The following is a 25,489-nucleotide window of genomic DNA, read 5'->3' as shown; positions in this document are numbered from 1 at the left end:
GGTCAGTCAGGAAATGCCCCAGCTGGTGCTCCCCCGTTCCTGTGCGTCCAATCCCTTTGCAGAGTGGTGTTTTTGCCTTTGCTTGGGAATTTTTGGGCAGCTTGGAAGTTTGGGGCAGGGAAGGAAGGTGGAGCTCGCTGGGGGAACACATGGAAAGGGAAATTGTTGTGGTTTCATTAAATCCTGCTGGAAAAACAGGCAGAGGGTTGGAACAGCAGCTGGGCTGCCTGAAGTGGGGGTGGTGGGTCATGCTCACAGTCCCGATGGATCACTGGAACAACGGAGGGGTTGTGGCCGCATCCAGAGCTCTGCCCAGCACCTGCCGGGGGCTGCTCCGGGCTGAGTGAAGGCACAGCCAGGACCCAGAGCTGTCCATCGAGGTGTGACACCCCCGCAGGGGCTCCTGCAGGAGCAGCTCCCCCTGGCCATAGGAGAACAGCACGGTAAAAGCCCCAGGGAGGCAGTTCCTGCTCCCGAAGCTTCAGCAGTTTGGGAGCTCTTGCGATGTCAATCCCAGGCTCCCAGGAACAGAGGATTTTCCTGTGCGCCGGAGAAAAACCAGGCCCAGGTGAGGAAGTGCCTGGACAAAGGACCGGAGGGGCCCTGGATGCCTCCACCTGGCTGGTGCTCGGTGTGTCCGTGCTGGCACTGGGAGCACTGGAGGCTCCTGTTTTTCCAGCTTTTCTCTCCGTGGATGCAGAAGAACCAGCTCCCTGTGAAACCTGTCCTGGCTGCGTGTGGCAGAGCATCCCAGTGAGCAGCTCTGGTCGGAGGGGTCACATCTGGGCCATATCTGGGCATCACCTCCTCTCCCTCTGCTCCACGCAGCTCCTTCCTCACCCTCACTCGGAAAGCAAAGGCCTCAGACACTTCTGTAGACATGAAAGAGGTGGGTTGGAGTCCTGGATGCCGCTGCTGCTGCTGCCGGGCGGGACAAGCGAGGGAGCAAAAACCCATTTCAGGCACAAGGAGAATGAGGGCAAGGAGTCCCACCGGGCTCACGTGGGTACCGGCATCGCCTTTCCGCAGGAGAGGCTGGAGCATCCCAGCGCTGCCCGCCACAGGCGGAGGGGCAGCTCCGCCGGGCAGCCCCGGCCGGCGCAGCCGAGGAGGCGGCGATGGGAGCACGGGCATCGCGCACGCCGGAGGAGGATGAGGACGATGCTAAAGCCGGGTTTGTTGCTCCCCTCTTGGGCTCAGCCGCCGTCGTGGCCGGGGGAAGTTTGGGGGCAGAGGAGAGGAGAGGTTGGTGGGTGGGTTTGGGGCAGTCGGGGGCTGCTTTTCTGGTTTTTGGTGGGTATTTTTTGGGTGGTGGTGACCAGGGGGGAAGTTTAGTTTGTCCTTGGAGAAACGGGGAGGGTGAAGCGTTCCTGAGCACCGGGGGAGTGCTGCGGGGAACCCCGGGGTTGCCAGGAGTCAGAGGGTCCCACTGGCGTCATCTCAACCACTTTAAGTCTTAATTACTTATTGCGGGTCCGAATTCCCCTGTCCTCTCCCGGGCGCCGTGGGAGTGTGGGTTGCTGGGCTGGGCTGGGGGCCGCCCTGACCTCTGCAGTGCCTCTGGCTCAGCACACGAAGCCACAAGCCTGGAGCTACACCGGGACCCCACACCTGCCACAGGCTGCTTTTAGTGCTGCTGTTGCAGAAATCGGGATCAATGCAGGATCCATCTGACCCGATTAGCGGCTTCCTATTGCTTTCCATTTATACCTCCTCTCCGGTTTTGCCTCCGGCCGCTGACCTCCTCCAGGGTTTGCTGCCAGTGCAGATTCTGAGGGGGACAAAGTCATTCGTTCATCCCTAGGAGCAGACTGAGGTGACAGCACCGAGCTCTGGGTGCTGGGTTGGGGGTGGAGGGGGGCCGCTCTGCCTCTATCCCAGCACTTTGGGACGGACTGGGAAAGTTTCCCATCGATTTGGGATCGAGTTCTTTATCGTGTTACAGGGCAGTAAGCAGGACGGTGGCAGTGGGGGGATGGCTGCCTGCCCCGGCCCCAGCCAGGCGCCCGGGCGGAGCCGGGATGCTCCGGAGGGAAGAGGTCACTCCACGCACCCCCTTTTTTACACCTCTGCCGCTCCAGGCTGATCAAAGCACTTTCCGAGCGCTTTGTGTCCGTGTGTTCATTCAGCAGCCGCTCCCCAAAGTGTGTCCAACACTTTGCAGCAGCGACTGCTCCGTGAATCCCAGCGGGGACCAGACCCGGCCCCCGAAGAGCTCACTTAGCATCCCCAAGAAGCCACCGCAGCACCTCACAGCCAAAAATCCATTTAAATCTTTTCCTGAATCAGGCTAAACCCCGGCTCGGAGTGCAGGGAAGATGAGGAGGGCTCAGCTGCAGCCAAGCCTGGCCCGGTCCCAGGCTATCCCTGTCCCTCGGTGGAGCAGCCGGCACCACCGCAGGGCTGATTTCATCCCACCTGGCTTTTCCTGCTGCCTGCGCTGGGCTGTGGCCGCTTTCACGGCACACTCGGAGCGGAACCTCGCCGGCTCCCTCCGAGCAGGAACTCGCCCTCGCTGGTTATTAAATTACATCCTGACCCGGTTAATCCATAGCTGATTAATTTTGGACTCCATGGCTGGGTATAAGAAAGGTTTCATCTGTCTCGTGGCGTGGACTCTATGTGCCGAGCTCTCTAATAATCTGATTTTTTAAATATTAAAAAATATGGGTGGAAAAATCAGAAGGAGGTATGAAAAGTGGGGAGGGCTGTAGGGGTCGGGCTGGGCACAGGTCTCTGCCTGCCGTGGGGTCAGCAGTGATGGACACTCCATCCCAGCACTGGGAATCCAGCTGGGGATCTTCCTCATGTGCCTCTTTTCCTGAAGAGCTCCTGCTTGGCTCTATGGCACGTCCACAGCCCTGGGGAAACTGAGGCACGGAGAGGGAAGTAGCCTGTAGGAGCTGGTGGCTGCTGGCTCAGGCTCATAATTTGTTTCCTGGTGCAATTTCATGGATTCCCAGGATGGGTTGGGTTGGGAAGGATGTTAAAGCCCATCCTGCCCCACCCCTGACATTGGCAGGGACACCTTCCACTGTCCCAGGCTGCTCCAGGCCCCATCCAACCTGGCCTTGGACACCTCCAGGGATCCAGGGGCAGCCACGGCTGCTCTGGGCACCCTGTGCCAGGGCCTGCCCACCCTCCCAGGGAACATTTAGTCCCAAATACCTGATCTAAACCTACTCTCTTGCAGTTTAAAGACAATTTGTGTGTTTAAATGTTGAGGCTCATCGTGTCCCCCCCTTCCCCCCCTTGCCGCAGACAAACTTTAACCTCTGCTTTTAAAAGCAAAGAGGTTTCAGGTCTGGCTGCTCCTGAGCCCTGGGCTCTCCTGGGGCTGAAGAAACCCTGGGATTGCTCTGAGCCACACCATTATTTCAGTGTGTTTTGGCCCCTTTTCCATTCCTCTGCTATTCCCACAGTGAGGACTCCAAAGCAGAGGCAGCTCTTGCCAGATGCCATCATCCCCTGGAAGATCTGAATTACTCTTTCCTATATTTTTATCATTCACAAACTGCCAGCATCTCCCCTCCTGCTGATTCCCTCACAGCTGCACACATTCGCTTGGAATCTAAACAGTTCAATTCGCAAACACCTCTCCTAAGGAGGAGGACCAGCCACAAATTTTCACAGGGTCTCCCCCAGCAGCAAACCCAGAAGCTCCGTGTTTTCCTTCCCGAGATGATTCCTGCCCCGCTCCATCAGTGCCAGATGCCCAGGGCACCTCACTAAGCCTCCGAGGACACTCCGTGCCCGAATCAGAGCTCGAATATTAATAACCCAGCCCTAATCGAGGGCGTTGAAGGGTCTGGGTCGTGGTTTTACAAATTGCACCCCCCCAAAATCCAGCCCTCCTGATGCTGGGGGACTGTTGCTAATTGAGGGGCACTTCAATTAGCTGGGACGAGAAATAAGAAAAATTCCCTTGGTGGAGACGCCGCGGAGCCACCTGAGCTCCATCCCAGAGCCGCGGGGCTGGAATTACTGAACCCCAGGTAATTAGTGCGGCAAGGAGAGGACAATTAGCGGGGGCTCATTACTGCCCCGAGCTGCTCCGCGGACCGGAGCCGGTGCACGGCAGAGCCCGGCCCACACGGATTTCACAGGAGTCTCTGTGGGCTCAGAGAATTCAGGAGAAGCAAAGAAAGAGTCCCTGCCTCGTTCCGCTGCGGGACGGGACCTGCAGGACCCCTCCAGCCTCCCCGTTGTTCCCTGCTCCGGCTCATCCCGCGTCAGAGCAGAGGGAAGCGGCTGGGATGAGCTGCTCTGTCTCCTGCACCATTCCCGCAGGGAAAATTAAGCTCCCTGTGCAAACAAAAATTCAGGCACCTGCTGCCAAATATTCCTCCTTTGCCAGCTAATCCCTCTCTGTTTTAGGACAGGCTCGAGGGTGTTTTATCTCCCCTCTGCTGTCAGAGCTGTGCGTGCAGAGCTGCTGAGCAGCGATCCTGTACCAGGACTTGCTGGATTCTGGTCCATCCCGGATGCAGGACACCCTCGGGGGCCAAATTTGTCTGCGGGATAAATCCCAGCAGAGCTGGTGATTCCAGGAGCAGAGGGTTAGAGGGAAAGAAGAGCCGGAGGAGTGCCTGGGGCAGCCTGGCTGGAGCGGGGATTGAAATCCTTAAAGCCAAGAGGGTGTTTAAGGTCACCTTGGCTGGGAACAAAGGCAGAACTTTCCCGAGGGTGTCCGGGGTGCAGCCGAACTCCCCAGAGATGAGGGAGTTGTGTAACTGCCCCGTTTCTTGGAGGCAGTGATGTTATTCCGGGCATCTCCCCCCGTTCCCGTCTCCTCCGGACCACAGCAGCGCTGTCACTCCGGAGATATCCCCATTATCAAGGGTTTTTTTGCTAAAGCTCCTCAGCCCCAGTACAAGCCAGATCTTCGGCTCCTCTGGGTGCTTTTCATGCTCCGCATTTCCCTCAGCCACAGCTGCTCTTTGCCCGGGTGCAGGAAGTGACCCTGGTTAGTTCCAGGTAGATTTTGGGGAAAATAAACACCAAAAGAGGTCAGATTTTGCCAACAGATCTCATCACCCTGTGCTCAAAGCCCTTCCAGAGCTGGGTTTGGAGGGGAGATGGACACAAGCCGAATTTAGGTGCCAGGAATGTAAAATTAACTCCTCTTTGTTCATAGATGCCCTCAGTGGATTGAGGGTAAATTTAAGGACTGTAATCTACAGGGGTAGAGAAATGGTGTGTAAAACGATAAAGCTTCCCTGAAGGACCTGATCAAAGGTCTGGATAATCTCCTGTCCCCTTTCCATCACAGAGGGCTGGAGACGTCTGTAAGATGCTCCAAGCCGGCTCCAAGCCGGGCTCTCCTCCGGGGCAGGGAGGTTTAATGTGCTCATTAACGTCATGAGAGGAGAAATAGCTCAGAGGACAGAAAAGGATGCTGGAGGGGGGGAAATCGAGGTGACCGGGTCCCTCAAGAGCAAAGGAGCGTCACCGTGGAGGAATTCAGGAATTCAGGCTGAAGCCTGCGGGTAGAAATGTGCCACCCCCTCCTCTGCCTTCCCCCATTGCCTGAGAGGGCGAGGAGGAGATGGAGGAGGAGGAGGAGGGTGGGAAGGTAACCTGGGTGAAGGGAGAGGTGGGATCCAGCCCTGGGTGAGGCCAACAGGGACGAAACCACTCAGGAGCACCCAAGTCGAGATGGCCGTGAGCATGGCAAGCTCCGGGATGGAAAGAAGGGAAAAACGGGGAAAGAAAACAAAAACCCCAGTTATTTTAACGCCTCATGCCAACCTGCCCGGTCCTGTCCACCCAGGGAGCTTATTAATTAATTAATTAATTAATTCCTGGAGGTGACAAGCCCAGTGGCGCTGGGGTCTGAGCCAGCATCCAGCTGCATCCAGGCCTGAGGAAGGGCCACGTCCCTCCTCTCCCTCGTCCCCCACCGATGCCCTTTGCTGGGCTGTGCCAGCTGTACCCGCTGCCGCAACTGGTCCCAGTCACCCCGGGGCGGGGACGGAGATGTCCCACGTGGTGGTGGTGGCACTGTGGCCGTCCCCTCCTGGAAAGGCGCCCGCTGTCCCCACGGCCACAGGCGAGAGGTAGGTGGGCAGCGGGGGATGCTCCAACCCTTGGGCTTTCCCCTCCCCTCCTCTTCTCAATGCCATTATTTTATATTCTTACTGAAAAGAGCCCTTTCGCCTGCTGTAAATCTCTCTCCCGGTGCCAGCGGTGTGTGGGTCCCTGTCCCCCCTCTCGGCCTCCCTCCCGGGGACCAGCTCAGACCTCGCCACGTCACGGACAAGACTTGTCCCCGCTGGACCATCCGGAGCATTACCGGGGATTAAAGGTGGCATCCGCCAGAAGGGCACGTCCTCCCCCGTCTCGCCCGCCGGCGGCTGGGGGCAGGAGGTGGGTGGCCGGGTCCCCCCTCCCCGGGCGAGGGGGCGTGGGGAGAGGGTGTCCCCAGCACGGCACCAGCCCCTGTCCCCATGGACCCCCGGCTGACTCCAGGGCTCGCCGGGGGATGGCGGGGCCGGGGCTCCGCACGGTGCCGGATCCCAGGGCCGCGCCTGCCAAAGCCCGGCCCCGGAGCGCGGGGCTGCCAATTCCCCGGTGAATCAAAGAGAGAGCAGCCTTTTAAATGACATTGCCTGCGTTATCCCAAAGGCACCTTTCGAGGGTACGGCTGGACTTTTCTTTCATCTCTGCTTTCCCTACACATCCCTATGCGTGTTTAATAACTCTCTTCCCAGATGCAGAGAGCCTTGGCGCTTCCATGCCCTGTCCAGGTGAGTCCTTGCAGGCGCTGGCATGGGCGGGCAGCGGGAAGAATCTGCTCCTTTCTCATCCCGTTCAGGGATGATGGGGAGAGGAGAGGAGAGGAGGGGGGAGAAGAGGCTCAATGCCTCCAATAATCTGGAAAAACCTCGGAAATGGATATTGTTCGCCGCAGGAGCGTGAGGGTGGTGGAAGGAGTGGGCAGAGTAGGGGATTGCAGGCGGGAAGGTTTCACTGGATGCAGAGAGCCTGGTGGAAACCACAGCCCCGATTCCCTGGGATGTGCTGGGTAAAACACAAACTCTCCCTCAAAATGACCTTTCTCTTTCACCGTCGCTCTCCCTCGTGTGGTTTTTTTTATTATTATTATGATTTTCCACAGGCAGGGATTTCCGCTGAAGGATATTAGTTAATCAGATTCCGAGAAGCAGATGTTGGGTGATTTAGGAGGAAAAAACGAGGCAACTTTCTAGTTCAAGCCTCGGCTGGAGCCTGGAGCGCGGTGCAAAGCTTAGGGAGGATGTTTTGTGGCTTCGGGACGCCCTGTTAGTTTTGGTCTTAATTAAAAATGAGACAGATAAGGTGGTTCGGGGGCTTGGGGACAGGCGGGACACCTCCCTCCAGTGACAGGGACAGACAGACATCGGCGTGTTCTGGGGGTTTGAGGCAAGGAAAGGAACCTCAGAGCCCTGCATCCCATGGGAAGCTGTTCCAAGGGCTTGAAATGGAGCTAAAAAGCTCCTTTCCATGTCCCAGGGGGGAGAATGAGCCCGACTTTCCACTCCCAGCCCTGCCCAAGACATGTAAATTGCCCCTTCTGTGCCTCAGTTTCCCCAGGAGGGACGGTGCTGGGGGGGCTCAGCTCGATGTTCGCAGAGGCTCTGGAGCAAAGGCAGCTTTCAGCACATCCCAAATCAGATGTCGCTCCAAGCTGGGGCTGGGGAGCCTTCCTGCCCAATGAGCAGTGCCAAGAGCCGAGCGTCCCTAACGCTCAAAACACCGAGATCACCTCACCGTGCTGCCTCGGGATGCAATTTCCCCTTGTGGGTCCCTTCCAGCTCAGCGTACTCTGGGATTCTGGGAATTTCATGGTCAGCTTTAGCTGCTCCACTCTGTTCCACTGCCAAGAGACGTTCCCAGACATGGGGACCCCTCTGGGTTCTCCCCCAGGCTGGAGGTGTGGTGGGTCAGGTCAGCTCACCCTGCCAGTGAACACTAAACTCTGATTCAAACTTTATTTTATTCTGATTTAAAAATCAGCTTGGGATTCATATTAAGAACAAACAAGAATGCAAGAAGGGAATGAGGTGGGCTGCTTTTCTTCTTTCCTTCAGGGTTTGTTTTTCCCTTGAAAGACTCAAAAGAGCTTTATTCGGGCCAGGTTTGTTGCAGTATCCCTTCGCAGGCCTCCTGATGCTCCTGAAACCAGGGTTATCCTCAGCTCTGGATTGCTGCTCCGATGCCTCAAATCATCCTGCCAGCACCAGCTTCTCACAAAGCCACCAAATTGTCCAGCCCAGGGTGAATCCAGCCCCACGGAGACCTTGGGCATGTCCGAGCTGGGCATGGCTGGGGCTGGAGGACTCAGGTTTGGAGTCCTTGGGGTTCCCCAGCTTTGCCTGAGGTCACTTTGGGGACACAACCGTGCTGCTGCTGCTGCTGCTTCCTCCAGGCAGGAGGTTCTTCGTTCTGTCCCTTGCCCCAACCACTCCCCTCTACGTGTCCCAAGTGGGGAATTTGGCACAAAACCAGCCTGAAGCAGCTCTGTAGGGCTGGATTTCTAAGAGTAGCCAAGCCTTGTGGGTTTAGTTTAAGCAAAGAAACCTGGTCTTGTAAATAACTTATGATAAATTGTAGGATTTGTCCGCACACCCAGAATCTCTCCCACCGAGGAGAGAGTGAGGCTTTGCCTGGTCTGGGATAGGGATGCTGGGTCCTGTACGAAGTTCTGCTGCCGGGGCTGTAAAGCTGAGGGGAGGAGAGGGAGGATTCACAGCAAGCCGGGATGGTGATACCCATTTCCGCAACAGATTCAGGATTTTGGCTTGTCCTACCCCCTTCCCAGCTGTGTGTCAGCAAGGATGGATCCATCCAATGCCCCAAATTAATCCAGTGAAAGAGGGAGATCGAGGCACTGGGAGCCATGGGGGGATGGGTCTCTGCCCAGCACTGAGAAGCAAACCCTGCACTGGGGACCATCCTCATCACAGGACCGGCCCCGGTGCCACTGCTGCTGCTCCGTGGCCTAAATTGTGTTGCTATTCCTGGCAGTTGAGGGCATTTGGGTTTTTTTTTCCCTCCCACTGAAGGTGGCTGGGTAAGAAAGCCGGAGTGCCCTTGGTGAGCGGCGGTCACGCAGAGCAGCTCCACGTGTCCTCCTGTGGTGTCTCATGTCTGGAAAATACATTTGGAGGGGAAATAAATCAGGGCACTGAATTTACTTGGAAAGTTCATTCTGGGGAGAATCTCCACAGAAGCGTTCCCTGTTAACGCCTGATTCCTCTCTGTGCTTCTCCCTGAGGCAGGACAGGTAATTTCCCAGCTCTGTAACTTGGTCTGGTCCCTGGGCTCCTCTTTGACTTTGCTGAGTTCAGAATGATGTCGGTGGTGTGTGGGGAGGTGTGTGCCTGGGAATATTTGGGGACATGCTGGCTGTTCCTGAGTGCCTCACAGAGCTGGTCTGGGAGATAATCCACCCCGTGGCCCGAAAGGTGCTCTCCAGTGACCCGAGTGCTCAGTCCTGAGCTTCTTCCTGGGGCTGGGAATGTGCTGGGTCTGTCGTGGAGGAGGACTGGGAGAGCTCTGGAGGATGTCACCCCATCCTCTGCCCGCCCCAAGGTCTGGATCAAGACAAGGGGTTCTGTTCCAACCCCTCTTCCCAGAGCAAAGGCATTCTCCAAGGCTGGTGGACACTTCTCCTCCTGGCCTGCTTCCTGCTGGGCTGCACACCCCAAATTCCCGCGTGGTTCCTGCTTTGGGAATTGTTTCCAAACACTGCTTGACCCAACTGCAACGTGCCCAGGACCTCCTGGGGTTTGACCCAATGCCTCTCCCACCTGGATCAAGGGCTGCTCTTAAGCAGGACAGCCGTGTTTAAAAGCTCCAAATCCTGCTCTGAACTTTGGATCCGCACCGGGAAAAGGATGAAAGGAACCTTTGCTCTGGGATCACTGGGGAGAGGCAGGGTGGGACACCTGGATTCAGCCCCATCCTCTGCTTCTGCCTGACCTTTCATCCTTGGGTTCTGGAGGTGGGTTTGGGAGCTTTAACGATGACAAAGCCCTGCCAAAAGGCTTTGCAGGATGCAAAGGTGAAGACTAGCTGGAAGTCATTTTGCCGGTCAGTGGCATTAATGTTTCCATTAAAAACCAAAACAGGGTGGTGTGAGTTCAGGTTTGTTTCGCTCTGCTCAGCACATGCACAATTCAGCTCTGTGTCCCTGTCCCTTGCAGATCCTCCTAGCGTGGGAAAGACGCGGGCAGCCGGCATCCGCTGTGGGGATTTCTGCTGGTGAGCTGATTAGTGTATGATGGACGTGGCCAGTTGGAAGGAGATGGAGGTGGCACTGGTCAGTTTTGACAACGCCGATCAGATCGTGGAGGATCCCTGTTATTCCAACGACCTCAGCCCCGCCGCGCAGTCGCGGAAAGGCCACCCCAGCTGCGCCAACCTCCTGTCCAACCTGCGGATCCTCATCAACAGCGAGAACGCCAACAATGAGACCATCTTCTCCAGGTTCTCCACCGAGTTCAGCGACCACCTGGTGGGGGAGAGGGTGGGCATGGATGAGGGGGACCAACGAGTCATCATCAACATCGCTGGGCTGAGGTTTGAGACGCGGCTCAAGACCCTCGACCAGTTCCCCGAGACCTTGCTTGGGGACCCGGAAAAGAGGATGCGTTACTTTGACTCCATGAGGAATGAATATTTCTTTGACAGGAACAGGCCCAGTTTTGATGGGATCCTCTACTATTACCAGTCTGGGGGGAAAATACGGCGCCCGGCCAACGTCCCCATCGACGTCTTTGCTGATGAAATCACCTTCTATGAGCTGGGTGATGAAGCCATGGACCAGTTCCGGGAGGATGAAGGGTTCATCAAGGATCCTGAGACCCTCTTACCAACCAATGACTTTCACAGGCAGTTCTGGCTGCTCTTCGAGTACCCCGAGAGCTCCAGTGCAGCCAGAGGTGTAGCTTTGGTCTCTGTCCTGGTCATTGTCATCTCCATCATCATCTTCTGCATGGAGACCCTGCCGGAGTTCCGGGAGGAGAGGGAGTTTAAGTCCGCCGAGGAGCTTTCTAAGAATGTGACAGACACCTTGCTGGCCCACAGCACCTTCACGGACCCTTTCTTCGTCATAGAGACCGCCTGCATCGTCTGGTTCTCCTTTGAGCTCTTTGTCCGGTTCATCGTGTGCCCCAGCAAGACCGAGTTCTTCAGGAACATCATGAACATCATCGACATTGTGTCCATCATCCCCTACTTCGTGACGCTCACCACGGAGCTGATCCAGCAGAGCGAACTCAACGGGCAGCAGAACATGTCCTTGGCCATCCTGCGGATCATCCGCCTCGTCAGGGTCTTCCGCATCTTCAAGCTCTCCCGGCACTCCAAGGGGCTGCAGATCCTGGGGCAGACCCTCAAGGCCAGCATGCGGGAGCTGGGCTTGCTCATCTTCTTCCTCTTCATCGGCGTCATCCTCTTCTCCAGCGCCGTTTACTTCGCGGAAGTCGATGAGCCGCAGTCGCACTTCTCCAGCATTCCCGACGGCTTCTGGTGGGCCGTGGTGACCATGACCACCGTGGGCTACGGAGACATGTGTCCCACCACCTTGGGCGGGAAGATCGTGGGGACTCTGTGCGCCATCGCGGGGGTGCTGACCATCGCTCTGCCCGTGCCCGTCATCGTCTCGAACTTCAACTATTTCTACCACCGGGAGACGGAGAACGAGGAGAAGCAGATGCTGCCCGGGGAGGTGGAGCGGCTGCTGGCCAGCGTGGCCACGGGCAATGGCAGCATGGAGTCACTCAATAAGACCAATGGGGGTTACCCTCGAGACAAGGCCAAAAAATGATGGTTGAGGCCCTGAGGGACTGGGCACGGTCAGGTGGGATTGGCTGGAAAACGTATCCAACATCTGCATGCTCTGATTTTTTTTTTTTAACCAAATGTGCTGCTGCTTTTTTTTTTTTTTCTAGACATTTTTCAATCTCTGATTTCCTGTGGCTGTTCAAATAAATACCATCTTTCTTATCTCTCTGCCCTCCCCATCGGTCTGGTGTTTTTTATTTGATGCTCATCTGCTTGACATTTCTCTTCCCCGTCCATGGCGTCAGAGTGGAATTCCCCACATACAGAGGTTTCCCCGTTTACCGGAGAGGAAAAAGGGCAAAATGACATGAAATGCTTGGCTCGGTGACACCCAGCTGTCCAGGAATGAAGGTGGGTCCAGCTCCCTGCTTTTCTTAGCCCATTTTAAACAGTTCCTCCCCACCCACCACCTGAGATCTGGGGGTCTCACAAATCCCCACACCTGCGACAGCTCCGACTGAAAAATAAGCTGGCAAAAAGAAACAAGAAGGGATATTTTCAGCTGGATGGGTTCCCTGGTCTGCCTGACTAATTAACTGTGATGGCCCAGCAGGGTGGGCAGTCATGGATGGCCCCGAGGCAGCAGGTGGGGGATTAGGGGATGCTGACCAGTCACGGTGGCACAGCCACACGAGAGGTCCAGGGCACCGCGGCTCAAAGCCCGCTGGGGTTTCTGCTGGAAAACTGAGCTCTTAGAGAGGGAATGGGGTTCCTCCTGCAGCAAACGCTCATTATCTGGTCTACAAACAACCCTGGGGACGAGCCACTGTGACCTTGTAGCTTTTACTGTCACTTCTGGTGCTGTAAAGGGGGCACAGAGCGATGAGAGCCAACATTTCCTGACAGCTCCGCTCCCTGCTGTAACAAGGCACTTCTGCTTTCCTAAAAATGCAAATTTCCAGAGGCACTTTGGATGGGAGCAGCCAGCAACCGCTCATTTTGCCATTCTCTCCAATGCCAGCAGGTTTTCTGACAAAAACATTTTGTTCCCACTTCCCTGTTTCGCTCGACTCTTGTTTTTTCTTTTTTTCTGATGTTTCTGCCTCCATTAAAATCCCAGCTTCTCGTGCAGTGTGTCATCTGCTCTGCTATCCCACACCTGCTGCATGGATGTCTCATCTCCTGACGGATCCCCGTGATCATTACACAGCGTGCCAGCATCCCTGGTGTGCAATCTCATTCAGAAAGCAGTGGTGGAACAGGGATTAGATTTATTGCTCCTGGTCTGTTGGAAAATGTGGGTTCGGGATTTTCCCTGTAGCAGAAATCCCACAGTCCTGGTGGGAGGGGGTTTTTATTTTGGTTTTAGGGGATTTTGTGCACTGTCTTTCTGCAATGAGGTGTTTTGCACCCCAGGAGATGGATCGGAGGCATGACCAGTGCAATTCCTTTTCCCTCTGGGACAAATCCCACTTATCACCTGCTCTCCCTGTTGTTTTTTTCCCATCCTTCCACCATCCTTTTCCCCATCTCTTGCAAACCCCACACCATCATCTCGGACAGGAGAAACTGTCAGAGCTATTTCATCTCCTTCCCGCTGTGTCCAAGTTCCATCATCTGTGGGGACGCTTGGAGAATGCACAGCTGGGCACAGCTGGAGGAGAAACAGCTGGGAACAGCTGGAAACAGCACCCAAACATTCCCAGCTCCTCTCTTTTCACCCCTCAATTCTCCCCAGCTGCTCTTCCACGTCATTATTCTTATTTCATAGCAGCTTCTTTCTCCTTTCCTTCCAGAAAACTTGAATTTTCCCATTCTTTTGTATTTTTATTGCTCCCCTCCCCACATTCTCTCCCAGCGTCTCTAATCAGAAGCACTTTTGGTGGTTTTTCCTTGGGAAATCACCACAAAAAACTCTGATGAGAAGGTTTGGGCTGGGAAATATTCAGCCCGATTAGCCATGAGCACATTTCCACTCCCCCTGCAAACATGGACCGTAATGGTGCTGGGATGGATGGATGGGTGGACGGATGGACAACCTGATTCTTATAAACTTGTAAACTTTATCCTCAAATAAAAGAATAAATGCTTCCAAATCTGGCATGCAGAAAATATTGTTTATTTGGACTCAGCTTTTTGTTCCTGGCTTTGTGTTGCTCCATGGCAACGCAATTCCAGCTGGGAATGGTGTGTGGGAGGGTTGAGACATGGGGCAATACGGAATCCCAGACTGGTTTGGGTTGGAAGGGACCTTAAAACTCATCCCATCCCACCCCTGCCACGGGCAGGGACACCTCCCACTGTTCCAGGCTGCTCCAAGCCCCATCCAGCCTGGCCTTGGACAGTCCCAGGCATGGGGCAGCCACGACTTCTCTGGAAAACAGATAATTACAGATCTCCAGCTCTGTGAGATGACGACAAACTCTGCACCATCCACTGTGAGAGGCCAGGTCCAGGGGGGATCCCTGATTGATGCCATGGGAATGAGGTCAGAGGCATTAAACCTCTCTAGACACATCAATTTATTTCCAATTTGCTTGAAAGAGGAGGAAAACCAGGCTATGAATTCCCAGTGTCAACACTCAGCTGGTGCTTGACAAAAACCTGAGAGAAACCCCATTTTCCCGCACCATTTGCAGCTTTGTCCCTTCCCAAACACAGGCCCAAAGCTCAAAGCTCCATGAAATCCAAAAAAAGCCCTCAGTAACTGTCCTGTTCCCAAGTCAAACCCTAATGAGCCAGTCTGTCAGGTCCTTCAGCACAGAGGCTGAATTCCCTCTTCGACTTTTTTACTGCCTCAGGAAAAGCTCAAAGAAGACAAGAACCCCCTTTGCTTTATCAGAAAGGTGTCCTGGCCATGTTTTAACCTTGGAGCAAGACAGAACCTGTGGCCAGGTGTGAAAGATTTGCAGGTAGGAGTGACTCCCTCCTTTGAGCTGAAATTCCCGAGAATCCCAGCGTGGTTTGGACTGAAAGGGACCTCAAAGCCCATCCAGTTCCACCCCCTACCATGGGCAGGAACACCTCCCACTATCCCAGGTTGCTCCAAGCCCCGTCCAACCTGGCCTTGGACACTTTCGGGATGGGGCATTCCGGGAGTGGCAGCGCAGCCACGAGGTGGCACTCCGGGATCGGCATTTCCCTGCCACCGCCAGTCCCGACGCATTCCCTGCGCTCCAACCCGCGCTTGGAAGATTTCCTTGGTTTATTCCTTCATTGGGATGTGAGCACAGGTGTGGGAAGGGCTGGCCCGGATTCCCACGGAGGAAGCCGTGTGCCGGGAATTCTCAGCACCAGCGCAGGAGGAGGGTTTAGGAACTGCCCCCTGACTGTTGGTCCTGCCTGGAATAAGGAGCAACATCCCACTCGCACCCCGCTCACCGAAAGCACAGCTCCAGCCCCTGGCTGCTCCTCCAGCTCTTGTCCATCGTGCAGGGCTGGTCCCTGGGTGGCTGACCCTCGCAGTCACGGTTCCCACTGCATCCACCTCATTTCTTTAGTGAGAAAATTCCTGCGATGGAGCTGAGGGCAAGTCCCGTGTGCCCAAAATCCGGGGCTGGGTCACTCTTGTGCTTAGGCACAGGAGATTCCCACCAGCTGGGGCTGGGAAACCCAGGGATGTGCGATCCCGGGGAGCTGAGGGGAGTGAACCACACTCCCACCGTCCCACATCACATCCTCCTCTACAATCAGCTCAGTTTTTACACGGTGCCAGAAGAGAATAATTAATTTCCAGCCCCAATCGCCTGGATCTCGTCCCCACACATCCCACTGGGCATGGAATCTCCAGGCCCCACCAGTGATGGAGCCTCATTTACCAATAAATAACGCAACCAGTCCCTCGCCCCTCAGCACCGCAGAAATGAAGACACAGCAGGGACTTGGATCTCTCTCCCGGCTTCCTGCTGAGCAATTCCACTGCAGCTGCTCCTGGGGAAAGAGGCAGCCTCCATTTTTAATGGGGTTGGATATGGATGGGGTGATTTCCCTCACAAAACAGAACTGTGCAGGTTCTGTGCTTCTCGCCATGGGAGGCACTGGGTGAAAGCCTTTTCCTGCTCTCTTGGGTGGTCCAAGGGAAATCTCCAGCTGAGCCACATCCTCCTGAGGGACTTCTTGCCCTGGGGTGGCTTTGGGCTGTCAGACACCATGCAGGGAAAGTGGGAACGAGCCCTGTGTTCAGGGATGGGGATCTACCAGGACAGGAACTGGTGGGACGCGGTTGTGGGTCTGTAGGGATCTGCTCTGGGATGGTTTGTGTCTGGGGTGGTGAGTTCAGCCTCCCTGGGTGGAAATTTGGGGGTTACAGAATCATTCAGTTGTTGCAGCCCCAATAAGAGATCCACTCTTGACTTCCACCCCTCAGCCCTGCAGCGATCACCGCTCTCAAAGGCCCTGAGCAGAACTGCGATGACCAAACGGTCCTTGGCCACCACAAAGCAGCTGGTGTCCATCAGCTCCTTCCTGACTCCTGCCATTCCATGGGAAATAAACATGCAGCCACCAGCTCAGAACCATCAACACTTTATTTGTGCCAAAAGCCGTGGCTGTGGTCCGGGTGCAGACAAAACCTCGCCACTGCCAGCATCGTGGTGGATTTAAACAGCCTTGGCCAGCCCAACACGGTTGTTGGCCCGGTCAAAGATGCTGTAGTACACCCTGATGAAGACGTCTCCCAAGATCCAGAGGTCCCCAGAGGTGTCCTGGAAGCTGCTCATGCAAGATCCTTGGTCGTGCTGCATTTGAGCATGAAAAGGCAATTGGGAAAATGTGGACTGGTCTCTCCTCTTGCACTGCTCTGGAGGCCCGTGGCCATCCATGCCTTGTCTCCCAGGAGGATGGGAGAAGTCAAGGTGACCAGAGCCACTGGACAGAGCAGAAGGACCTTGAGAGAGACTCCTGCAGCCAGGACCAGCTGGTTCCCGCTTACCTGCTCGGTGTAAGCCACGGCGGACACAGGGTACTGGACCCCGTCGATGACAAAGATGACATCGGGCATGGCAGCGATGGAGCTGCAGTTCACGCTGTGCTGCAGGGGGGAGGGAAGGGGCTCTTAGGAGGGAAACACGTTCAGAGGGTGAGGAGTGAGGGGAGACCTCACTGGGGTCTTCAACATCCTCCCAAGGGTCAGCAGAGGGACAGCTTCAATCTCTGTGAGCAGGGACAGGACCCAGGGAAGGGCTGGAGCTGTGCCAGGGCAGGGTCAGGCTGGAGAGCAGGGAAAGGTTCTTCCCCCCGAGGGTGCTGGGCACTGCCCAGGCTCCCCAGGGAATGGGCACTGCCCCAGGGCTGCCAGAGCTCCAGGAGCGTTTGGACTCCCAGGGGTGCACAGGGGGGGATGGTTGGGGTGCCGTGTGCCGGGCCAGGGGTTGGACTGGATGATCCCTGTGGGTCCCTTCCAGCTCAGGACATTCTGTGATTCTCTGTCTCACTGACATAAACCAGAGGCTGGGAGTGTCCCAGGGGGTCTCTGCCAGGGTTGCCATGAGCAGAGGGTGGTGACCCAGCCTTGGCTGGGCTCTGCAGTGCCAGAAGCCTCCGGGGCAAGCAGGGCGAGCTCTCACCTCTCCATACGTGCCCTGCCTGGCCCCAACTGCACTCTGGATGCTCCTGATGCCCGAGGGTGGCCCGACCACGAGGGAAGTGCCGGTGTCAATGATGGCCTGGCAGCCACCAGCGCACGCAACCTCCTGGCTGTTCACAATGATGCTGTGGGGAGAGAGGAACCAGGGGCTGTGAAACAACCAGATGGACCTTAGGGATGGTTTTAACTTCTTTTATATGAGTTAAAGCTGGGCAACTCCAAGGGCTGCCTGTGAGTCTTTTCCTTTCTGGAGCTGCAGAGCCAGCTGGGAACACAGCCACCATTGCAGCCATGGGCACCGAACACAGCCCAGCAGCTGGGACCCACTCGAGCCCAACAAAGGAGGTCTTGACCCACGATTTTGCTCTCCACATCACCAGAGTCATCTCCTAAATCACAGGACAGGAACTAGGCTGTGCCCCAGGCACAAAGCATCCTCATTTTGGGTACTACAAACTACTATGGAGTTTGTCCCCCATCCCTCTGCATCCCTCAGCCCCGGGGTGTGGATGGCACTGGAAGCCTCTGGTGGCAATGGGTCCGAGGTCATTTTAGAAGCAATGGTTTGAGGCGACCAGAGAGCAGCAGAGCTGATTTGTCACCTGTCCATGGAGATCTGCCAGTAGCCCTGGTAAGAGACGGGGATCCAGTTGATGGGGCCGGTGAAATAGGACTCATCAATGCCCCCGAAGATGACCACGCTCCCTGCTGCCTCACTGGATGATGCAGAGAGAAAAACAAGGGGAGGTTTTGCCGTGTGGTTCAGTGCAGGGCCGTGTGTCCCCAAGGGTGGGGCACTGATTGTGTCATGTCCCCGCCCTCCTCACCAGCGACACCTCAGTCCAGCAGCGTGGCCAGAGAAAGGGAGCCGTGGTGGAACCACATGCCTGGAAACTCTTTCCCAGTGAGCCATAACCCCTCTGGGGAGGCTTCTGGCGCCCAGCCCTTGCACACTGTGACACAGACACGACATCTGATGGCAGCAGTGACAAAGATGAGCCAGAGCCACCAGCGAACGACGTGCACGAGGTGCATCCCCCCTTCCCCGGCCCCGCAGGCCCCCAAGGCTCACCGGGACAGGTAGACAGAAAAGAGGTTCTCCCGCAGCAAGCTCTGGTTCACCAGGTTATCAAAGACTGGCGTGATCCCATCGGCAGCCAGATTTGGGTATCCCAAGCCCAGGATCCCATCGAATCTGACATCGACAAAGAACTGTCCGGGCTCGGCGGTGCTCAAGCCGAAGAGTTGGTTGGTGTCCACCAGAGAGGCCACCTGGGGACAGGGAGGGCCCGTGAGGCCTGAGGCAGGCACTGGTTACCGGAGTTGATCCGGGGCAGAAGAGCAGGGGATCCCCTGGTGCAGGTGGAGTGGGAGCTGCAGACAAAGTTATTAAAGAAGCCCAGGCACCGAGGCACGAGGGGCTGAGAGAGCCCCTGGCTTTCTGAAGCCCTCCTCAGAGAGAGGAGTCTGGATCCAATCTCAGCCTCAGATACTGAGGGTTTAAATTCTTCAATAACTTCATCTCGCAAGTTTTAATGATGGCAAATCAAATGCATTTCATGAAAGACAAGTTATTTAGTAAGAAAGCGAACAGACAAAAGATAATGGATGGAAGATCTCAATGGGAATTACTACACAGGATAAAACTGAAGAACCACAGATAGGTTACACCATAACATAAACAGTGCGCTATAGCAAGGTACCTGCACTACAGCTGGCAAAAGGAATAGCATTGATTAGGAGCTGAAAGTGATTTCCCACCAAAACAACGATAACGTGCACAGATCACTTCGTCCCTGTGGAGTAACCGTGGAGCAGCGTCCCCTCTCACAGGAGAAACTCCACACATGTCCAGGAAAAGGTGTAGAAGATTTCTGCTCTGTGGAAGTTTGGTGTGGCTTTTACAGCTGTAAAGTGAGGGTCACTCACAAACCCAGCTCCCTCGGCCAGGTCTCACTTTAACAGTGAGAGGTTTGTTGGCAGCTGGGAGGAGCCAGCCCAGTGTTACCCCACGGCTCCAGAATAACTCACTGCAGGACAGCTCGTCCTGCTTGGGTCACCTGGTTAGCAAACAGCAGATCAGCTTTAGGGGGTGGGATGCTCTCCGCTGCCCCAGCAGAGCCATGGGGACACTCACGGTGACGGTGTCAGAGCCCACGATCCCCTCCATCTCGCCGGTGCCGTAGCGGATGGACAGACTCAGCCCTGTGCTCTTGTAGGTGGAGGACTGCGAGGGATCAAACACCCGGTGGGTTTCTAGATGAGTGGAAAAACACGGAATTAAAGCTTTGGGTGAGGCCAAGCCTCAGGGAGGTGTGGGAAGAGGAGCCCTGCTGAACTGCTGTTTATTATCCTGCCTTCAGGGATAACTCAGCTGTGAGCATTTGCTGTTCATCCTTCCCCTTCCCCAGCAGCCAGGGATCCCCCAGCATTCCCATCCCCCTTGCACAGGCGGGGGAACTGCGGCACCAAGCAGTAATCATGTCCCCTGTGGAACGCAGCTCTGAGCAGGTCCTGCACCCCAAATCCTCATCACTCCAGCTCACTGCACTCCATGCACCCAGCTGGGCGATCCCCTCTGCCCCGGCAATGTCACCCCAACTTCCAGGCTTGGTGGAGCCGTTATAAACCCGGGATGAGCAGCAGGACCCGGCTCCTACTCACGGCAAGCCAGGCTGGTGCAGGACACGGAGGGAACCCAGAGGTCGGAGGAGCCAGTGTCGAAGACCACGGTGAAGTCCTGCGGGGGGGTGCCGATGGAGATGGTCCCATAGTATTCCACCTGCGGGGCCAGGGATGGATTTTAAGGCATGAAACCAAACCAAATTTTGTCTAAAGTAAAGAATTCTGTGAAGAGGTAACACTGCTGCAGTAAGAGCTGTGCTTAAGGTCTCTGCTGCAGCTTTTTAATGTTTAAGGCACTTAGCAGATATTTCTACTAAAAGTTAAAAATCTGTATTTTCTATTTAATTTTGTTGTGACTTCATGTATCTGAGCTTGTTATCTTTGTGGTCTCCTTCTTCATGGAGACCCCCTGCTCCTAGCAGAGCTCCTGGGGGACATTCCTCTATCCTGGGCCACCGGCATGGGCAGGGAGGTGTGAGGGATGCGAGCTGAAGGCTTTGGGATAAAGGATTTGGGTTTGATCTGTGCCCAGCACAGACACAGGGACAGACATCCCACAAACCATCCCAGGGCTGTGTCCCTGGGGATCAGAGCCCATACTCACGTCGAGGGTGTTCAGCAGGGGCTCGGTGGCGGCGCCGGTTCCGTTGGGAAAAGCGTGTGGGAATTTGGTGCCGATGTCGTAGTGGTGATGCTGGAAGAACTGGTGCAGCAAATCCTTCTCCCTGAGGACATCCCTCAGCTTCCTCCCCCTTTCCAAGGGCAGCCTGGCACAAGCAACAAGGAAAAAAAGAAGAGTCAGATGGGATTTTGCTGCCTGCAGCTCCAGCGAGCAGTGTTTGACACCTCCAATGTTCTGATCCAGCAGCAGGAGCACAGGAAACTCCCCCAAAACTCTGAGTCAGGGATTTCCTCAAAAATCCCAAAACAACCCTAGAAACCACCCCCATTCCCTGGCACCTCCTCATTCTTTGCACCCCTGGAGCAGCTTTCCACAGCCTCAGACCTCCCCTCTGCTCCCCAAAGCCGTTAAAAGCCCCAGTTGCTCATTTCCCCTTTCCCATTGCCCAGGTGGCCCTGGCAGTGATGCTGCTGTGACCCACTTGGTGACACCCTGGCAGAGGGCAGCAGCAGCACAGAGCAGCACCAGGAACCACATCCTGCCAGGACAGCCAGGGCAAGTCCCAGTGGTTTATAAAGCCCCTGCCCAACCCCCCTGCCGTGCCAAGAGCAGCCGGGACCAACAGGAGCTGCCCCCTCCCCTCCTTTGGGCACCCGGCCAAGGCAGGTGGCACCCAGGGACCGAGGGACACAGCAAACACGAGCCACTCGTCACCGGGTGGGGGGAGCTATTCCCTTATGCCACCCATGATCCTCACCCGTGCTCCCCACTGGATCCCAAATCCAAACTCTCCATCCTTTACACCCCAAATCCTTCATCCTGACCAGGCACTGCCTGGCTGTGGGCAGAGAATCACGGAATTCCAGGATGGTTTGGGTAGGAAGGGACCTCAAAGCTCATCCAGTGCCACCTCTGCCGTGGGCAGGGACACCTCCCACTGTCCCAGGCTGCTCCAAGCCCTGTCCAACCTGGCCTTGGGCACTGCCAGGGATCCAGGGGCAGCCACAGCTGCTCTGGGCACCCTGTGCCAGGGCCTCCCCACCCTCCCCGGGATCAATTTCTTCTCAGTATCCCATCTATCCCTGCCCTCGGGCACTGGGAAGCCATTCCCTGTGTCCTGTCCCTCCATCCCTTGTCCCCAGTCCCTCTCCAGCTCTCCTGGATCCCCTTTAGTCCCTGGAAGGGTCTCCAAGGTCTCCCCAGAGCCTTCTCTTCTCCAGGCAGAGCATTCCCAGCTCTCCCAGCCTGGCTCCGGAGCAGAGGGGCTCCAGCCCTGGGAGCAGCTCCGTGGCCTCCTCTGGACTCACTCCAGCAGCTCCAGGTCCTCCTAACGTTGCAGCCCCCAGAGCTGAGGCATCATTTTGGCCTTTCAGCCTGGCCCCCAACGCCATTGCCAGGCACAGTGGCACCTCTGTTCACACGAATGTCCCCCGGGGCTGGCACGGGAAGGGCCCTGTGGCTGCTGGCGGGGGTGACCCCACCGGGGGGGTTTAACTCGGGTTTCTCGGCGCCGGTTCCCCCCCTCCCGTCATCTCAAACCCCGTGAGTGCCGCGGGATGCAAACAGGGCAAGGTGACCCCGCGGCCGCTGGCGCCGGGCTGTGCCCGAGATACGGGACCCTGGCGCGGCGCTCCAGCCCCTCAGAGCTCCGGTATCGCCGCAGCGATAGCGGCTCCCGGGCCCGCCCCCGTCCCCGGGGCGCGGGGGGCACGGGCGGTGCGGGACGTGGGTCCGGCACCCACTGGCGCTGCTCTGACTGAACGGCGTGTCCTCAGCCCCACACCCCTCCAGACGCCCAGATTTGCAGGAGATTGGGTTTCCTTGAGGATGGAAGGGGAAAGACTACGGATTTTAATTTTTTTTTTTTTTTTTTTGCTTTAATGTTTAATTTCCTGTGGGAATTGCCGCTGTCGCGAGGGTGCTGTGGCCAAAGCCACTCCATGCACCGGGATGTCCCCTCCGCTGCAGGGACACACAGGGGTTCCACGTTGGGGGTGGCTCTTGCAGTGCAGTAAAGCAGGAATTTATAATGGTTTTGTAATAATCCATGATGATTTTTCTGCTGAAATTGTCCGGGTGGTTTGTAGAAGAGTGGGAAGGGGCTGGGGCCGTGGCAGCCAAAAAGGCAGCGAGGCTCATCCCAGCTTGGTGCCAGAAAGGAGTTCAAGATGGGTTTGAAATGTGGGAAGTCATCAGCATGAATTGTAGGAACCACCCTTGTGACAAAAATTTGCTCCAGGCCAACACCGAATATTTTAAAAAATTATTGAAATAATAAATATATTAAAGTAATAATACTAATATATAATGTATGAGGGACACTGTGAATTATAAAACCTAAAAATATAATGATATATTCTGTGTTTTAATAGGATATAAATACATAAAGCTCCTGAAGTCCAGTGAAGAAGAGACTAATTAGAGCAGAGCAGAATAGAGACTGGAAAATAAGATAATTAGAATTGAATGGAATTACAATACAAGATAATTAGAATAGAATAGAATAAATAGAATGACAAGAGAATTATAGACTAGAATAAAACACCCCTAGAGAAGAGAATAATGAAATAGAATAGAATAGAATAGAATAGAATAAAGAACAGGATATTCCCCTTCTGTTCTGAAGCCATCCATGTAATTATTTTGGGTGTGGAATATTCACACCTCAGTGCATCACCAGAATGCAGTGCCGGGTTTGTGACATTTCAGCCATGCCCTGCTCCCATCCCAGCCCTGTCCTGCTCCCATCCCAGCCGTGTCCTGCTCCCATCCCATCCCAGCCGTGTCCTGCTCCCATCCCAGCCCTGTCCTGCTCCCATCCCATCCCAGCCGTGTCCTGCTCCCATCCCATCCCAGCCGTGTCCTGCTCCCATCCCATCCCAGCCGTGTCCTGCTCCCATCTCAGCCTTGTCCTGCTCCCATCCCAGCCCTGTCCTGCTCCCATCCCATTCCTGTCCCGCTCCCATCCCACCCCATCCCTGTCCCGCTCCCATCCCAGCCGTGTCCTGCTCCCATCCCATCCCATCCCAACCCTGTCCTGCTCCCATCCCATCCCATCCCATCCCAGCCCTGTCCCGCTCCCATCCCCGCCCTGTCCCGCTCCCATCCCAGCCGTGTCCCGGCCGCTCCCACCCCTCTCTCGTGCAGCCGGTTCACCTTGGAGGCAGAACATCAAACAGAGCTCGGGACTCGCCCGTGCGGGGGCCCCGAGGGGCGCTTGGCTCCGTTCCGGGCGGGAAGGCGGCTCCGGGGATCAAAGAGCCCCGGGGCTCCGGCTCACCGGGCGGTGTTGACTTTCCCCCCGGGCTTCCCCCCCCCCCCCCACCGCGGGAGCTTTGCACCTCCAGGAAGAAATTAAAAGGATCTTTTCTAGGTTTCGCTGCCCCAAATGCGCTTTGAAAGCAGCTCAGAAGTGGGGGTTTTGCTAAATTGCAGGGAAAACCCTGCAGGGACGCAGGAAAGGGGAGCTTCTGCACCACCTTCGTTATGGACAGCTCCTGACTCCCCCAGTTCACAGTCTGAAGTCAAGCACAGCCTCCTCCTTCAACGGGGGCGTCCCTCGTTTTAATCAAGGGATTTCCCACTAATTTGTCACCTCTTGTAGTTGAAAGCCACTGGGAGATTGGCAATTCCCACTCCTGGAGTCTGGGGAGTCCCTCCAGAACGGGAATTGAGGATGGTAAGAAGCTGCTAAGAGGTTTTGTTTCCTTTTGTTGTGGTGGAGTCTGCTGGGAGAAAACAATTTGCAATATTTTCCACTGGGAGATGTCCAAAAATTAAGCAAAAACCCCCAAATTAACATCCCTCTCTGCCCCTTTCCAAGGTTGTGGAAAGCCAGAGGCAGCTCATAAAATAAGGCAGCTTAATAAAAGAAACCCAAACCATGAAATTATATATTTTTGGGCCATTTTATGAGTTATTGTGGGGGGTTTCCTGAATTTTTCCCTCTCTCTATTGCCCCGAGACCCCTTCCTGGGGGTTTTTGGGCAATCCATGGTGTTCCCAGTGCCACATGTGGGTACCACAAACTCGCCCGCCTGGGGATGCAGCAGCCCCACAGCAGCATTTTCTCTCATAAATAAAAAGCAAAAAAATCCTGATGTTAAAAAAAAAAAAAACAACCTTAAATGAACTCAGCCTGGTCTTTGCAGTGTTTTATTTTCACCACATTTATGACATTTTTGAGGGGGAGAAACAAGCGCAGGGAAGTTTTTGCCGGGCCTCGAACACCAAATCCCGACAGCTTCCCCAGCGATGGGAACACAGCGCCTGCCACGGCCACAGCCCGGGGCTTTATGGATACAAATTGGTGATTTTAGAGCACCAAAACCCCCCCAGACCCCCCCAAACCCCACTGGTTCCACTGTTGGAGCTCCCAGCTGCACAGGTTCTGCAGCTCTGCACACATGAGCATCCAGCCCCTAAATTCAGCTTTGGGATTAATGCTGCTGCCTGAAAGGAAGCCAACCTGGTTTTTTGCTGGATTTTTTTTTTTTTTTTTTTTGCTGTAAATGCTGATTAGTTTTAATTTCTTCTCTTCATTTCTCTCTCCTTACCCTGGCTGGGGGTTGCCACAGGCAGCAGGAGAGAAGCTCCAGCAGCACCCGAGTTTTCCACAAGAGATTCCAAGAGCAGAACTGCGAACACACATCCGAGACCACTTTTAGCACATTTAATTCCCTTTAATATCCCCTGCTCCTCTCAAAGCGAAGCTCCAAACCCTCATGCTGAGGCTGGAAAATGTTTTGCTACATCCCAAAGAGCCACATCTGGCACAACACAGCTCCAGCCAGCTCTGCTTCAGACTCTTCCAAACCCATCCCAGGGCTCGGGAAAACCCATTCCTTAATTGCCCACAGCTACCTGATATGGATTTGATTTCATTG

At 55.5% G+C, this 25,489-nt stretch overlaps 2 protein-coding genes across 3 annotated transcripts; one reads left to right on the top strand and one right to left on the bottom strand.

The window, feature by feature from the left end:
- Window positions 1-1,011: 1,011 nt before the first annotated feature.
- Window positions 1,012-12,009, top strand: KCNA10 (potassium voltage-gated channel subfamily A member 10). 2 transcript variants are annotated; one of them, XM_042013563.1, is made up of 2 exons: window positions 1,012-1,174; window positions 10,191-12,009. In XM_042013563.1, exon 2 carries the CDS (start codon window positions 10,265-10,267, stop codon window positions 11,813-11,815), a length of 1,551 nt encoding a protein of 516 aa, XP_041869497.1. In that variant the 5' UTR covers window positions 1,012-1,174; window positions 10,191-10,264; the 3' UTR covers window positions 11,816-12,009. The 2 variants fall into 2 exon arrangements, with proteins under 2 accessions (XP_041869497.1, XP_041869498.1); XM_042013564.1 differs by lacking the exon at window positions 1,012-1,174 and adding an exon at window positions 6,133-6,749.
- A 4,361-nt stretch (window positions 12,010-16,370) lies between these two features.
- On the bottom strand, window positions 16,371-21,140 carry LOC121657603 (embryonic pepsinogen-like). The gene is made up of 9 exons (XM_042013489.1): window positions 21,085-21,140; window positions 20,586-20,748; window positions 20,021-20,138; window positions 19,494-19,612; window positions 18,429-18,628; window positions 17,959-18,072; window positions 17,337-17,481; window positions 16,703-16,801; window positions 16,371-16,508 (listed from the first exon to the last, which is right to left on the bottom strand). Exons 1-9 carry the CDS (start codon window positions 21,138-21,140, stop codon window positions 16,371-16,373), a joined length of 1,152 nt encoding a protein of 383 aa, XP_041869423.1.
- Window positions 21,141-25,489: the final 4,349 nt, after the last annotated feature.

The sequence above is a fragment of the Corvus kubaryi genome, unplaced genomic scaffold, assembly GCF_017639235.1.
Source record: "Corvus kubaryi isolate FWS band 111438036 unplaced genomic scaffold, C.kubaryi_AGA036_p1.0 split1-37355, whole genome shotgun sequence".
NCBI lineage: Eukaryota > Metazoa > Chordata > Aves > Passeriformes > Corvidae > Corvus > Corvus kubaryi.
Note: the sequence above shows the minus strand (reverse complement) of the source record. Positions and strands in the feature narration are given on the sequence as shown.

Coding starts and splice junctions, on each gene's coding strand:
- KCNA10 (XM_042013563.1), top strand. CDS start 10,265: ATGATGGACGTGGCCAGTTGGAAGGAGATGGAGGTGGCACTGGTCAGT.
- LOC121657603 (XM_042013489.1), bottom strand. CDS start 21,140: ATGTGGTTCCTGGTGCTGCTCTGTGCTGCTGCTGCCCTCTGCCAGGGT. Junction 19,613..20,020: donor CTGCACCAGCCTGGCTTGCC/GTGAGTAGGAGC, acceptor CCACTCATCTAG/AAACCCACCGGGTGTTTGAT. Junction 16,509..16,702: donor CCGTGGCTTACACCGAGCAG/GTAAGCGGGAAC, acceptor GCTCAAATGCAG/CACGACCAAGGATCTTGCAT.